General features: G+C 41.2%; 1 protein-coding gene and 1 long non-coding RNA gene across 4 annotated transcripts in view; one reads left to right on the plus strand and one right to left on the minus strand.

Annotated features, from left to right (window-relative positions):
* The window catches only part of ENTPD1 (ectonucleoside triphosphate diphosphohydrolase 1), a 98,048-nt gene extending 92,544 nt beyond the window's left edge, over nucleotides 1-5,504 (minus strand). The window contains exon 1 of one of the 3 annotated variants that reach the window (XM_043475867.1): nucleotides 5,382-5,504. In XM_043475867.1, coding sequence (XP_043331802.1) covers nucleotides 5,382-5,397 — 16 coding nt within the window. In that variant the 5' untranslated portion in view covers nucleotides 5,398-5,504. Of the gene's footprint in view, nucleotides 1-5,009; nucleotides 5,065-5,381 lie in introns of those variants that run through there. The other 2 variants (XM_043475870.1, XM_043475868.1) reach the window with 2 other exon arrangements.
* LOC122446092 overlaps nucleotides 1-17,005 on the plus strand; it is a 30,392-nt gene that overhangs the window by 7,171 nt on the left and 6,216 nt on the right. Inside the window, exons 2-4 of the long non-coding RNA XR_006270769.1 lie at nucleotides 2,872-2,957; nucleotides 4,898-6,241; nucleotides 13,085-13,308. This is a non-coding gene — a long non-coding RNA (uncharacterized LOC122446092). The remainder of the gene's footprint in view (nucleotides 1-2,871; nucleotides 2,958-4,897; nucleotides 6,242-13,084; nucleotides 13,309-17,005) is intronic.

Genomic DNA, 17,005 nt, shown 5'->3' on the forward strand with positions numbered 1-17,005 from the left:
CTCTGTATAAAAACACTAAGATTTCAGGAAAAACTGTTGCAAATATAGCATAAAAACTTGAATATATTTATTATATCAAGAGCTCACATAAATTAATTTCAAACATAAAATAAAATGAGTAAGAAACAGGCAATGAGAGAGCATACAAAAGGAGAACACCATGTGTAAAATGTCAAATTCACTGGCAACCAAACAAATACAAACTAAAACAACATAAAAGTGGGTAAGACTACTGAAAAAAAAAAACAACCTAACCTCTCAGGGATGTAGCAAAACAGGAGCTGCTGTGGAAACACGAAGGGTCCCACTTTGGTAAAGCAACTTGCTGACAGTAATCAAGAACTTTAAAAATTTTTTACAAATTTTAATCCAATCATTCTGCTTCTGGGAATCTATCCTCAGCATGGAACCCCACACATGGAAAAACTTCACACACAAAGATGTTTACTGGAATGGCAACAGACTAAATGTTCAATAACAGGGACATTGTTAAACTATGTGACTATCAAAATTATGCTAACAAAGACTATGCTATGAGGCAGAAAATACCTGTCCTTTATTACTGCACTAGAAATCTGGCTTTAAAATTGTATATACAACCTCACAATCACAGTGCCATCTCTTAATTTTGCAAAGTCCTTGTCTAGTAAGTGCTAAAAGAGACAGAACCCAGGCTAGAAAAAGGAACTGCAAGGAAATACACCAAAATACTGTCACGAGTGATTGTTTTTCTTTTCTCCTCTAATTCATATTTCATGTGTTTGTTTTTTAACAAGTATGTGCCATATTCCTTACATCCTCACGGATATAAAGGAATTGTCCACATCCTTTCTGTGGATTAGAAGGAAATGCCTCTTTATGTAGGGCGTGCACTGCCATTGTTCCTGGGTCTCTAAATTCATTTTGAAATTCCAGCACAAAAACTGTGAGATGGAAGTATGTTAGGCAAACTCTTTCCTGCCTTCTCTACTCCAACAACTTCTCTTTTCCTTAACATTCCTTCAATTTTCCAAACCTAAAGAAATTCCATCCATCCTCCCTGCACTCAACTTTCCTCCTTTGTGTCTGGGATCCTTCTCACCTGTCTTCTGCAGTGCAGACAGTGTCCCTGCCATGCTGCTCCCGGTCTCGGAGTTCTGAATCCTTGCTAGCCCCAGCTCGCTGGCACTCCAGACACCCAGCAAAGTACTTGGACAGCCAGTACTTCCCAGGTTGGAGACAGAGAATGAAAGCAGCTTAAGGAATCTTGGAGACACAGAGAAAAGGTGGGAGATATTCAGGAAATCCAACACAGGGCCTTTTTTGTGTAATAACAGATTGTATGTGATTAAGATTCAGATTTGTTTCTTGTGTGGCAAAATTCTGGGATATACATTTACTGAAAGAACAGATGAATGAAAGAATTAGGTTTCCTATCATCCTGCAATGACATAGCTGATCAGTAACTCAAAGTGGTAGCTTCAGTGGATGGGGGTCTGGGGAGGCAGGGCTTGGTTATTTGGTACCAAAATAAGTCCTGAGACTAAGACATGCAATGGCCCTATGACATGGTAGTTGAAGTGTGGCCTAAGTAGGGGCATCATTACTGCCACCTGGGAACTTGTCAGACATGCAGAATCTCAGGCCAACACTCTAGAGTTGCTGGACCAGAAACTGCGCTTTAGCAAGGTCCACAGTGATGCACAGGCACTGCACATTGACGTATAAGAAACACTGCCTCAGAGCACACACACACTCACCAAGACAAAGCCAGTACCTCAGCCAATCTGCACTTTCATCAAACCATCCAGAGCTTTGATGTTTCTTCACTGCAAGGGCTGCCCTCGATTTTGGGCAGCTCACAGGGAACAGACCAGGGGATGTGCCCCAGTCCTCACCTTCTCTCTGCACAGGCAGGTGGGATTCAACATTATTTCTCTTGGGCATACCACTGGTTATGGAGTCAGAAGCAAGCAAAGGACCACACAAGGGAGAAAATACACTTAAAATGTGGATTGGCCAAGTACAAGCAAGATCAGTCACTGCCATTTGTAAAAACTGTTTACCAAATGGGCCCAATGATCTTGCAAGACAAACTCTGGATTTCTGCCTTCAAGTCTCCAGGATGAACAGGTAAATAGGTTCCCTACTTGAAACTTAGAAAATGTGGAAAAGAGCTTTTTACTCTTAAATCTAGCCTGTAGTTTAGGTAAGAGAGAGAACTGATCTTTAAGCACTGAGGGACTTGGAAGATGCTTACTGTGGGCTCCAGACTCTACTCATCTTTCTAGGTCCCATGAAGTGTCCCATCCTTTGAGAAGTTTTCCCCAAAATCATCACTCCCTATTCTGGTTCTCAGGAGATTTTCCTGAAACTTTTAGTATGGCTCTGAGGGAAGTAGGAGAACTTAATCTATTAGGAATCCAGGCTTTGCCGCTAGACTATAAGGATCTAAATTCCCCTCTTTGTCTATGAATATTGCTAGCTGGGTGACCTTGGCCAGGTAACTTCCCTCCACAGCTGTCAAATGGAGAAACCTGTATCATAGGAGATTTTTTGTGAAGATTACATGAGACAATGCATATAAAAATGACAGTGTCTGGCACATAACAAATTACCAATGTTAGCTATGATCATTAGCACTTCGCAGAGTCTGGCTTCAATTAGAGTTGGTTGTATGTATGTCTGCCTTCCTCGCTAGACTGTGAGCAAATTGTTTACACCCCACATCTGCCACAGGGACTTACAAATGGAAGATACAATAATATTTGTCAAATGGGTTTGAAGGTATGCCAGGAAGAGGAAAGGGAGGGTGTTGGAAACAAGTTTAATGTACCTTATGATTTTATCCAGGACCAACCTCTGTGATACTTGTTTGTCTTCCATTTCCAGAGCACATCGTCTCAGACTTTGGCGGCTGTAAATGGGGCTGGAAGAACACTATTTCTGCAACCAGATGTTCTGTTCAGCGACATGAGGTAGTGCTATGAGGCATCTGAAATCTCCAGTTCGGTCCTGGGCTGGAAGGGGAGTTGGGGGCTGAAGTTCACCTAGAGCTGGACTGGCTAAACTGGGCGCCCTAGCTAGCATAGGGTCACATTAGCTCTGAGGATCACCCACCTAGAAGAGATGCATTTTGATTCTCAGTGTATTCACTTAGAGGGGTATCTTTACATATTGCACAAAAGAGCTGTTTGCATCAGCAGGACTCTACTGCAAACTCAGAGGTCCCCTTGAAAACCAGCCTACTGACACTTGGATGAATATCAACGAAAATAATGTCACTTTGCTTACTATTTATTGAGCACCCTTTATGTGCTAAACACTGTGCCTGACACTGCGGATCCAAAGGTGAATAAAGAAATTACAGTCGGGGGAGGTTGGGAAGTGATGCAGAAAGCAGGAATGTGGACAGGTATGACAAGTGCCACCTTAGGTGTGAGGGCGAAGGTGGTAGAAACATCCAACAGACGGCTAATATAAGGCTCAAAGGGTTGGAGGAGGCTTCGAGGAGGGACTAACAACCAAGACAAACCAAGGAGTGATCACAACAGCTAACATTTATTGAGCACATACTATATACATCTGGCCCTGTTCTGAGAACCCTGCCTGAGAACCCTCATTTAGTCCTCACAGCACCCTGTGAGGTAGATAACATTATTCTCTCCATTTTAAAGATGAGGAGACTGAGGCTTAAAGTAAACGGTGGAGCTGGATTCAAATCAGAGCAGCTTGGTTCCAGACTAAACAGGAAGGAGAGCTAAACCAGCCTTAAAGGCAGAGACAAGTGTCTTGCAACAGTCTAGAAGGAGGAAGGACACTCCCCAAGTCCCTTGAGGAACTAAAAGTGTCTGGGGGTGGGGACAGAAGTTCCAAGATGACTCAGCTCCATCTGCAGGTTAGAAGGGAAACCAGAGGCTGGAGACAGTCTGCTGTGGACTTTTGAAAACTAGCTGTGTGATTCCTGTCATCTAACCCTTCCTGGCTTCAGTCATAAAAGGCAGTAATTGCCCTTTCATAAAAGGCAATAATAAAAATGCCTGGATTCTACCCTAGAGACTGGCCATAGGCACCAAATGAGGGAAAATGCATGTAAACTTGATAGCAAATGCAGATTGCTTCCCAGACTTGAGATTTCATCAATATCATTTCCCCAGTAGCTTCAAAGATTTGCAAACCCTAATCGACAGTGTCAGGGCAGTAGCAGGAGACTTTGAATTGCAGCAACAGAATGGCGAAATAGCCCCTTGGACTCTGTGTCCATCACCTGCATCCAAATTCACCACTTACTGTGTGATGCCAAGGCAAGCTACTCTCTCACTACCTCAACTCCATCATCTGGGAAATGGGGATGATGATAGCACTCACCTTATAAATCGCGGGGAGTCGCTTAGGACGGCTCCCAGCACAGAGGAAAGACGAAAATGTTAACAGCTATCATTTTTATCATTGTTAAGAACTCTATTGGCTACTCATCCCATTCCTCCACGTTCTATGTGATAAAAACACGTGGGGATCTTAGAAACCGGAGGTGATGAAGGTTTGCAATCCTACACAAGCACACTGCTGCAGACATTCTTTCTGGCTCCCATGGGCTGGCAAGCAGCTGGCTTCTCCGTGTTCTCTGTCCTGGCAGAAAATGCCCAAAAGAGGTAAAAGACAGAGACCGCACACCATCTGTGCAAACCAGGCTGCTCTTGTAGTTTTTAGGCAGAATCTAAAGTCAGTCAGTCAGATAAGCCTTACTTTTTAAAGATAAAACTGTTCTTGGAGACTACAGCCCGTTCCCTCCCCTCACGCCCCATACTCATGCACACTCCCCCACACCTCCCAAGAAACGTTTAGCCTTTTGCAAGACATACTCTGGGGTCCTGTTGAGACAGCCTCTTGCCACATTAACTTCTCTGTCTAATTCCAGGCAGCGAAGCCTTTGCTAATTTCACAACAGGAAAGCACACAGGAAATTCGAGAACAAAGCAAATCTACACACACAGCCCAGCATCTTCCAGCAAACGCGGTGAGGTACTGACCCGAAGCAAGACGACTCTGGACTGCAAAAGAGGCAGCTGCCTCCTAAACTGTCAGGGGACGGAAGAAGTCTTTTGCCTCTAAAAAACCAGATCTGAATACCAATTGCTCATGAATATTCATGAGCCGCTCCAGCTTGCTCAAGAGTCACCCTTGACTGTAACCCTGGAGCTTGGCTTTGTTAAATATTCCCCAAAGTTTTTTCTCTCTGCCTCCTCTCGGAAGGAGAGGGTGGGAAAGTGTATATAGGGCTTTTTGCCTCTTGCTCTTTCAAGTACTTGCTTTTGGTCTGGGCTTTTGAATTCCTTTTTTCCTTTTTTATTTTTATTTTTTCCTGGTCTGAAGGATTCAGATCAAATCAGTTTTGCTCTTACCCCTTCTATCTTCCATATTTGGCAGCTTTTGTTTTCTTCCTCTTTGCTCTTTATTTTTCAGCCTCTGCTTGCTGTTGTCGGTCTCAGTGAAAGAGGTACTCAAGGAACAGAGATATAACAGACCCTCGGGCTCGTGGGAGGGGCTAAATTAGCCTGCCCCGTTTCGGAAGGAACCTCAAACCCTGTGTCTTTTTCATTGACTGAAAGGATACTTGCGAGGAGTTCAGCAGCTCATTCCCCTGAAGCTTGCCAGGGCTGTAACTTTTTGTATCTTGAGGCAATGTGTTTTCAGATCTCTCTTCAGATTTTCCCTCTCTCTTTGATACAGAAATCCATTTCCCCCCTTGAAAAATGTATCTTGGCTGCAAGCAAATAAAAAGCGATTTACTTTTTGCAATTTTCAAGCAAGCTAACAAGAAACTTGTTACCTTGATACCCACTGGAAAAACGATGGGACTCAAGAACAGTTCTTCTGGTCCCATAAATCCGATCACTTCTGGTTCCCTGATGAGCAATCCCTTTTTGGAGCTCATTACTCCAGAAGAGCAACGGGTCACCCAAGCAAAGGACGCGGCGCGGGAGAAACCGTGGTATTGGTCGGAAGGCAGGGTGGGACAGCAGAGAAGGCTGCTTGCTGAGAACAGCTGTCTAGCTGTGCTGATGCAAGCTGTCTACCTTTTCCAAACCTTCACCTCCTACCTCTGAAGTCTTATAGGCAGGAATTGCCACACCCAGGCTTCACCAAGATAACCCGAATACAGACGAAAAACTGACCAAAGCATTAAAAAAAAAAAAAACAACAACAACACTGTGTCCATGAAGTTATTTTGGAGTCAGGATAAGCGACAACCCAAAGGAAGGTAAGTTCCCAAGTCTTAAGACTGCCTGTTTGGGCACCTTCTCCCTCCACGAGGCTGTCACAAACTTTAGCATTTTAGGTTTGAAAGAGACCTGACATCTAAGCGAGGATAGAGATGTGGAGATGTTAAGCTACAAGTTCATGTTCACTTTGAGAGCAGCGAGCTGGTCTCTCTTACTTGCTACCATGTTCTCCAGCACCTGATACAGTTTCTCCCACAGTGCAGGTGCTCAGTAGGTTTTTGATGAATGGTTGAGTTAATAAATAGCTGCCAAGCAGAACATAAATCTGATTTCACCCTGCCAAGCAGAACATAAATCTGATTTCACTGATTTGTAGTTTATGCTTTTTCTACATTGTTTCTTCCGCATGAGAATTTGTGTCTAAAATCAGTTATACCATAAGACATTTTGAAAGTGAAAGTGAAAAGTTGCTCATTGGTGTCTGACTCTTTGCAACCTCACCGACTGTACAGTCCATGGAATTCTCCAGGCCAGAATACTGGAGTGAGTAGCTGTCTCTTCTCCAGGGACTCTTCCCAACCCAGGGATTGAACCCAGGCCTCCCGCATTGTAGGCGGATTCTTTACCATCTGAGCCACCAGGGAAGCCCAAGAATACTGGAGTGGATAGCTTATCCCTTCTCCAGGGGATCTTCCCGACCCAGGAATCGAACCAGAGTCTCCTGCGTTGCAGGTGGATTCTTTACCAGCTGAGCTACATCATTTTACTTCCAAATATATTCCATAGCTATTAAATTTGTGACCATTAAAGGCTGTTTTTTACTCTATACAAAATATATTCTCCACTATACTTTTAATCATACTTTAATAAAGGCAGGGTTTTTTTTTTTTTTTTTCCAGTTTAGGCGTTTCTGTTATTTGCACAATGCTCAGCAGCATACTATGTGCTCAATAATTTTTCATGCTGGACTTTCCTGGTGGTCCAGTGGTTAGGCCTCCATGCTTCCATTGCAGGGGGCACGGGTTTGATTCCTGGTCAGGGAACTAAGATCCTAATGCCATATGGCACAGTGCCCACCCACCCCCCCCCCCAAAAAAGTTTAATGCTTTAATAAATCTGAGTCTGCACAAGACTCTTTCTTTACCTCACTAAAGGTTTCAGAGTTAGAGCATTTGCCATTTATAGTAAAAACTAGTTATACTAAATGAGAATCCAATGATTGCCTTTTCCAGATACCAAGATTTCTAATAAGAAATATTAGTTTGGTATTTGTCCTATTGTGGTAAAATTGTTTTTAATTGCTGTGATGATATATCTGTAAAAATCAACAATTTTATAATGGGTTTATGACTGTCTGGGCATCATTGTTTCAGAGAAATGTTTCAAAAAGAACATGTCTACAAAATATCCTGTGAACTATAGGATGGAAAAAAGACTGTCAAAGCTAGAAGGAGAAAAAAATGATCAAGATCAACAGTGAGTGAGAGGTTATGTGGGAGAAATAGACAAGCATCTGAACATGTCAAGGACAGCCCCTTCCAGAACATGACCTCTTCTCATTACCCCCAATGCTTCCACACTGGGCCAAGCCACATCATCTTGCATCTGGTTTATTATGATAGCCTTCCCACTGGTCTCCCAGACTCTGCTCTAAATCCTGCTCAGTCATTCTGTACCCAGTACTCACAGTGATTCAGTTAAAACCAAACCAAGCATATCACTCTTCTGCTCAAAACCTTCCAGTGGCTCCCATCTCACTCCAAGCATAAACCAGTTCCTATCTGGCTTGCTGCCCATCACCTCTCTGACTTTCCACTGTTCTCTTCATGTTGCCTCTGCTCTAGCCTCAGAGTCTTTGCAGTTGCTGTTCTTTCTGCCTACAGTGCTATTCTCCCAAATATCCACAGAGCTCATTCCTAAGTCTTTAATAAATTATTATCTTCTACCCTAGCATAAGATAGTGATCTCTAGTGTTATCCACGAAAATGAACCTAGGCTCTTTGGAAAGAGGGCAAATTCCAAGTCTGAGGCAGGAAGTGTGTAAGATGAGATTGAAACATTTTATCATACCAGAAATAAAGGACACTATCTAAAACTACTAGGGTCATTCCAAAAGGACTCAGGAGACAACTTCAAGTGGCTCCTACTGGCCAAAGTAGTAAAAAATTTGAGTGGCAATAATAAATAATGACTGAAATGTATTGAAACACATTAGATATGTTGACACTCACATATTCATGATGGTACTATAAAGAAATCATTGTTCACCTTTGGAACCAATTCATTATTCCAAAAAAAAGGTAAATAAAAAAGGAAAATAGCAACACTCAATCTGCCTTTGCTGCATAAACTGCACCAATAGAAGGGCCAAATAGTTGATGAGGAGAAGTTTCTCCCTCAAATATTCCAGATAATTAAAGAAAAAAATTTGAGTATAACCATTGTGCAAACACCCTCCCTGCAAAAAAAAAAAAAAAGGAATGAACCTAAGCATAATCACCAATGATTGCTTATATCACAAAGGTAGGTACGAAAATTCATTGACAACCTTCTAATGGAGGTATATAGCACAACTTCTGAAGCAGTCTTGCCAATATTGAAGCTTCTAGATCTAACTACCAGCTCACAGGAGGCCTGGGGACACTGAAAACCAAGTTAAAAGGCACCATAGGAATGCAATCAGTAAAACTTGATCTGGAGGAAACACTATAAAATAACTCAATTTCTTTAACAAGGAAGTTGCAGGGAAGAAAAAAGAGGATGGGGCACCTATAGACTAAAAGAAATTTAAAAGATATACCAAGAAAATGCAGAAACTGGGCCTTGAAATCCTGATTTAAATCAATTTAAAAGAAACCTCAGGACAACTGAAGAAATTTGAACACTGGATATTATATAATATTAAAGAGCTGTTATTTTTAAATATACATATAATATTGTGGTTATAATTTTTCAAAAGTACATATCTTTTGGAAATACATGCTGAAATATCTACAAAAGTCTGAGACTAGCTTCAAAAAGGAGTAGTAGATTAGGTATAAATAAAACAAGATTATAGATGAAGTGATAATTGTTGAAGTTGGATAGTGGGTACATGGGGATTTGATTTACTATTTTCTCCATTTTGTATGTTCGAGATTTTTGCAATAAAAGACTAGGAAACTAGGAAACTGATGATATGCAATAGTTTTATCAGGGAATTGTTCCAGAGTTTTAAAGACATGATTTAATATTTACTGAGACAGTAGCCACATGTAAAATCAGCTTGGGGGTTGAAAGAGGACAAGGTTCAGCTGGGTTTTTTTTAATTGCTATAATTTGAAGCCTCAACATTTCATTAAGAAGCAAATAGTCAATACGTGTAAATCTATGGCTGATTCATATCAATGTATGACAAAACCCACTGAAATGTTGTGAAGTAATTAGCCTCCAACTAATAAAAAAAAAAAAGAAGCAGCAAATAGTCAGATGAAACAGTTATTTGTAAGATTCATTTGAAAAATAAAAGTAATTGAACAACAAACTGGTCAAAGCTAAAAAGTTGTTATACCACCATAAGCCAGAAAAGTATATTCACTATGCATTTTTTTTTCCTGCTGCACAGTAATCAGGCAGCTATATCAGGATTTTCTTAGATTTCTTTGTGGAACATAATATTAGATGTAGAAATTAAAAAGGACTATATACTCTATCCAACATGCAATATCCACAGTGTGTTCTGACTACTGAGGCACTTTCCATACACCCAACAGTGACCAAATAGGAATAACATTAATCAGACAAAGTAATGATGGTAGTTTCTGCATCTGGGGGGCAGGGGTAGCTGGTGGGATAGGGTAGAGAATGGGCATTCCGGTCTTGACATTGTTTCTAATCCTCCACTAAAACAAAAGTCTATTGATAAAACTCATGAAAGGAGGTACTCTGCTTTTTTATGTATCTTAAAAGAAATGGCCAGGGTAACTATTGTGCAAAATGACATGTTTCCCCAATTCCAAGAATGCCTGTATTTATCTATGCAGTTTTTATTATTTTTTTTCAGTTTTTATTATTTTTGAATGTACCAAAATGTTCTTCATAACATTTGACACAGTGTTCAACATATTATGTCATTTTGATATTAAACAGTTCTTACTTGTGGCTGGTTTCAAGGCTAATAGGAGACTGCAAAAGGATGGGGTTTTATATCTGATAAGGATGTTCTAGACATGGTAAATCATACTTCAAGAAACATGAGGTAAAAGGTTAAATGCTGTATGGCAATTAACAAATCTAACCTTCAGTTCAGTTCAGGTCAGTCGCTTAGTCATGTCCAACTCTTTGCGACCCCATGGACTTCAGCACGCCAGGCTTCCCTGTCCATCACCAACTCCAGGAGCTTACTCAAACTCATGTCCATTGAGTTGGTGATGCCATCCAACCATCTCATTCTCTGTTGTCCCCTTCTCCTCCCACCTTCAATCTTTCCCAGCATCAGGGTCTTTTCCAAGGAGTCAGTTCTTCGCATCAGGTAGCCAAGGTATTGGAGTTTCAGCTTCAGCATCAGTCCCTCCAATGAATATTCAGGACTGATTTCCTTTAGGATGGACTGGTTGGAGATCCTTCAAAAGCATCAATTCTTCAGCGCCTAGCTTTCTTTGTAGTCCAACTCTCACCTCCATACATGACTACTAGAATAACCATAGCTTTGACTAGACAGAGCTTTGTTGGCAAAGTAATGTCTCTGCTTTTTAATATGCTATCTAGGTTGGTCATAACTTTTCTTCCAAGGAGCAAGCGTCTTTTAATTTCATGGCTGCAGTCACCATCTGCAGTGATTTTGGAGCCCCCCAAAATAAAGTCCGTCACTGTTTCCATTATGTCCCCATCTATTTGCCATGAAGTGATGGGACCAGATGCCATGATCTTAGTTTTCTGAATGTTGAGTTTTAAGCCAACTTTTTCACTCTCCTCTTTCACTTTCATCAAGAGGCTCTTTAGTTCTTCTTAAAATCTAATCTTAAGAATTTATAAATTTTTTTCCCACCAGGAATACACCCAAATCCCATCTTCTTATACCTGCTATAAACCAAGATTCTAAGTCAATACTACTTGGTATTTGCTGTAAGAATATTCAACAAACAAAATTTGCCAGCAGCTTTTGAAAATCATATCAAATTTTCGTGACACTATTTTCTTTCACTTTTAATGGACTTTTATTTTTTAGAGCAGTTTTAGGTTCACAGCAAAAGTGAACAGAGAGTACAGAAGTTTCCCATATATAATTCTGTCACTGCCACAGCCTTGCTTGCTATCTCCCACCAGAGTGATACATTGGTTACCACTGATGAGCCTACACTGATACATCATTATCACCCAAAGTCCATAGCTTATATTAGAGTTCACTCTTGATGTTGTACATTCTATGCGTATGTATGTTAGTTGCTCAGTCATGTCTGACTCTTTGCCGACTCCATAGACTGTAGCCTGCCAGGCTCCTCTGTCCACGGAATTCTCCAGGCAAGAATACTGGAGGGCGTAGCCATTCCCTTCTCTAGGGGATCTTCCTGACCCAGGGATCAAACCAGGGTATCCCGCATTGCAGGTAGACTCTTTACCATCTGAGCCACCAGGGAAAGCCTGGACATTCTACAGGTTTTGACAAAAATATAATGACATATATCCATCATTATAGTTTCTTGCCACTATCTGATACTGTACTTTGACAGTCTATCAGTACCACATGCACATGTCTTATTAAAAAAAAACATGGATTAGATTAACTCAATCATATTTGTAGTTCTCTATCATTGATAATAACCTCTTCCCCCACTCCATCTGCCTGCGAATAGGTATTCAGAGATGATAAGAACCACAGTGAGGGGTAGGAAACAGGGCATGGAGTGGATCTAAAAGTACTCTGGGAGTATTTAGAATGCACACTGGCTCAGAAAATGCCCCTTCCCTTCTTTTAGGAGAGGAGTAGGAAAGGTACTGGCTCAGTGGTAAAGAATATGCCTGCAACGCAGAAGACCAGGAAGAGTCCCCTGGAGGAGGGCATGGCAACCCATTCCAGTATTCTTGCTGGAGAATCCCATGGACAGAGGAGCCCGGTGGGCTACAGTTCATGGGGGTCACAAAGAGTCATACACGATTGACCGACTGAGTACTAGGAAAAGCTCTGCTCAGAGCAGAGCCAGGGTTCTCAACCCCAGATGCACATTACACATATTGTTATCACTGTCGGTGCTTTAAAAACACTAATGCCCATCCTCATTGTCAGAGATTGGAATTTGGTCTAAGGTTCAAGCAAGGATTTCTCTTTAAGGACTCAGTCATTTTAATGCGCTGCCAGGGCTTTAGAGTTAAGGAGATCTAAGTTTAAATCCTCACTGTGTGAAATGAGACAAGTTGGTGAGCTTCTCTGAAACTGTTTATCTGTGAACTGAAGTTTTCTTTAAAAAATCTACTTCACAGAGTCATAGTAGGGGAAAGGAGGAAATAAATACATAAGAACTCCCAACAGAGACCCCAGCACATAGTTGGCACTCACCAAGTTTCCGTTCCTTTCCTCTTCACTTATACGCTAGGTATATGGTTCGGATTAAATAAAATATTGTCTTCCCTTCTTGTGTCCCTTACCTTTCCCCGCGCTAATATCTTCCATTTATTTTTCAGAAGTAACCCCCTGGCCACTTCAGTTGAGAAGAGAACAGAAGTTCTGTTCTGAAGAGAATAGAAGTCTCTTCCCTCCTCCAGTACATAGGACCTCTCTACCTCCCTTCCCCAAACTTGCTGTGATTTTACATATTCAACAGCAACTGTGGGACTAGGGGCATGCTGAAATAGGGGGTTGGGGAGTGAAGTATGACTCAGGGTCACTCATGCCTTTTTCTTTCAAGGATAAGCAAGTGGCCTTGGAAGTCAGGGAGGAATGCCCTGAAGTCTGAGTTCAGGGAAGCCCTTGAATGTTGCAGAATGGGGCCAGCTCTTCCAAAGGGGAAGTACATGACCAAACAGTTGCACCAGAAGAAGGCACGCTTCGAGCACATGGCACATTAAAATCAAGCAGATCAGACACTCAACAAGGAATCTGAAGAATTAAAATAAAGATCCTGAACTACAGGTAAATGCCTAACCTGATCCCAGTACTTGATAAAGTCTCTGTTTACAGCAAGTATTGAACAACTGATTCATAACCACTCTATTCTGAGCTACAGCTACCCGTCACTTCTCCTGCATGTGCTGAAATCTCTTACATTTTCTGTTGAAACATCCCCTTTACCTCTTTCATCCTTCTACTCCCACTTAAAGTATCCTGATTCCTCTAAATGTCTCAGAGGTTTTCAGATGTAATGAGTGAAATGTTCCTTCATTAAAAATGATAAAATTGTACTGCTACTTCAAGAAGCCAGCCCCAAATCCATGAGTTTCAGGTATAATAACTGATAACAGCTATAATATCTTTGGGCTTCCCCAGTGGCTCAGTGGTTAAAGAATCTGCCTGCAATGCAGGAGACGTGGCAGAAGCCACAGGTTCAAATCCCTGGGTCAGGAAGATCCCGTGGGAAAGAAAATGGCAACCCACTCCAGTAATGTTACCTGGGAAATCCCATGGGCATAAGAGCCTGGTGGGCTACAGTCCATGGGGTTGCAAAGAGTTGGACATGACCTAGCAACTAAACACAAACAACAAAAAACATACTATCTTTAAGGTCAAAGATATTCACTTCTAAAGAAAGTACTATCTATAAAAGTCCAATTGATTTATGTGCTGTGCTAAGTCACTTCAGTCACGTCCAACTCTTTGTTACCCTAAGGACGTGGCCCACCAGGCTCCACTGTTCATGGGTTTCTCCAGGCAAGAATAGTTGAGTGGGTTGCCATGTCCTCCTCCAGGGGATCTTCCCGACCCAGTCGAACCCGTGTCTCTTACATCTCCTGCACTGGTAGGTAGGTTCTTTACTGCTAGAGCCACCTGGGAAACCCATTTGATTTATAAAATCTCCAACTATTTAAAAAAATTTTAATTTTAAAATATTTTTAAAATGTTAAATTTAGATAGAGATGGTAAACAGATCAGTGGCTGCCCTAGATCCATTGGGGTGGAAGGAGGTCTTGAATAAGTGAAGCTCAGGGGATTTTTTTAAGTGGTGAAACTATTCAGTATGATACTATCATGATGGATACGTTACAGTATTTGTCAAAATCTGTGGAACTTTAAAGGACAAAGAATGAAACAATGTACACAGTTAAAAAAAGAAATCATCCACGAGGTTAAGGGATCCCTGAATGGAATGTCAGTTATGACAAAAGAATCTAACTGTATTATAAATGTATGAAAGAACCTCACTGAAGAGAGTAGGAAAAAGGGTACTGCCCTAAGTCACTTTGGAAACGAGTGTTTGTAAAACAAAAGGCAAAAGGAACCATACAAAAACATATGACTCTGTTGATACAGCTGTTTCCCACGGGGATATGGGTTCATAGTTCATATACTACTACATCTGTATCCTGGCATTGGACAATTATGTAAACAGATGTCAACATGAGTGAGGGTTTTCATTGTGGGAGTGGAAGGTTACAGACAGGCAAGAGTAGGGGTGATTATAACAAATCGATCACACTAAGATAATAGAGGAAACTGGATATGGAGTATATGAGTAGTCTCTGTACCAGTCTTTACAACTTTTCTGTAAATCAAAAACTATTCTAAAATTAAAAGTTGATTTTAAAAAAATATGTTGTTAAGCATTGTATAGGTGTTTAAATGCATTTGTTGTACTGAAACTAATGCTGAAGGACATCTTTACTAAAATAACTGCTAAAAGGACATGGTTTTGCAAAAGTATTTGTTACACATGATTTCTTGTTCAAACAGAATTCATTGTCCCTACATCCAGCAAAGCAAAGTTAACTCGGGCTCTATGCCAAGACACGGAAACAGTCTTGTTACATAGACTCTATGCAATAATGGTAGTACTCAAATCTTTTCATCCATGACACACAATATTCCCATTGGTCTAAAGGAAAAAAGCCTCACTGGCTCAAAAAGTTTCCAGTAAGTGTCTCTGGGGAGAAGTCACAAACTCTGGGGCCAGGGGAGGGCAGCAAGGAGAACTGACTGCTGGTTCCAGAACCTGAAAAAAATAATAAAAAAGGGAGGAGAAGGCCCATGCTTCTCCAGATGACCACCCTCATATGGGAACATTGCCTGGGGAACTTAAAGTAGCTCTGAGAAGGAGACAAGTTGTACTTAAGAAAAATTCACCACACTTAACCGACCCTAAGTGCTGGACCATACTTGCTAAGCAATCAAAGACTGCCAAGGACATAAGTTTCTAATTCAGGACACTGCTAGTGCTAGGAGGCAGGAGACATTCTTAAAGAACACATGGCTTCTAGAGTCTTACACTCAAGACTTTAACGTGGTGGCTCACACACTCATTTTTTGAAGACAATAATAGCCCACAATACCAGGCCAGTCTGAAGCAAGAGGTATTCATGTTGCTGTCAATGTCTCTGCCTCTGCAGAGCTTTGTGGGTGTGACAAACTGGAGACAAGGCCAAAGTTAGGCATCCTGTGCTCCTTTACATTAGGCCCTTCATCCATTCCAGGCCAGCAGAGCCTGAAAAAATAAAGAGTAGAGAAAGATAACAGTGATTTTTCTACTTTTGAGATTATTAATTGTGTGGTTATCCCAGCTCATCCTTCAAGGTCTAGTTCAAACCTTAAATTTTTTTTTTTTTAATTTATTTTTTATTTTTTTATTTTTTTTTTAAACCTTAAATTTTTAAAGGCTTCCAAGCTCCTCCAAATTCTGAGAGCATAATTCTCCTCTCAGAGTGTCAAGTAACTTGGTGGTGGTTTAGTCGCTAAGTCATGTCTGACTCTAGCCATGGACAATAGCCCACCAGGCTCCTCTGTCCATAGGATTTCCCAAGCCATAGTACTGGAGTGGGTTGCCATTAGCTTCTCCAGGGGATCTTCCCAACCCAGGAATTGAACCCCGGTCTCCTGTCTTATAGGTGGATTCTTTACCAACTGAAGTACAAGGGAAGTCGCCAAGTAACAGCACTTGTTTAATGCCTTGCACTTCCAGAACATTAAAAATCTGTTTTTATCACATGTTTTAGAATTAAGGATATACAGACTACATATAGAAAATGTCTCGAAGCCTACCCACACAACCATTCACCTTAATTTTTTCCGAGAAAAATGGAAATTTCATAGGGGCCCCTGCTCCAGGGGCTAACATATAACTATCTACCACATGTACAGTTTATGTTATCATGCTTTGTGTTATAAAAAGGGAGTAAGTTAGAAGAGGATCAGTGAGGAAAAAGAATTCTTTCCCCTTCTCTACTTAACTTCCCTCCAGTTCCTTCCTCTGCCTAGCTGGAAAAAAGCCCTGTGAAAAAGCGACTGCTCCCAAACAGAAAATAGTACACCATGGTTTATCACAGCTATGCTAAATCCCATAGCCTCCCATAGTGCCAGCCCCTGTCATTTTCTGCTTTTTGTTTTGGTTATTTAAGCACGGAGAAGATTCCTTCTTAAACCATCATGTTTAGGTACCTAAGAAGTTTTGCTACCTTCATTTTCTTTATATTAACTTAAGCCCATCTTGGTTCCCTCTGAGCTGGCAAGAAAGTCGATCACAATCATTACTGGAATCCCCTTACCTCCCTGGTTTACATCACAATCAGGGAGAAGTGAATGTATCAGAAAATAGGGGGAGGACTCCTAATCTCTCCTCTGCTTCGAGCCTTTTTGAAATTCTTGTTGCCCAACCCTGAAACATGACAGGCTTTCTGCTCCA

Source organism: Cervus canadensis, chromosome 8 (assembly GCF_019320065.1).
Source record: "Cervus canadensis isolate Bull #8, Minnesota chromosome 8, ASM1932006v1, whole genome shotgun sequence".
NCBI classification, from domain to species: Eukaryota; Metazoa; Chordata; class Mammalia; order Artiodactyla; family Cervidae; genus Cervus; species Cervus canadensis.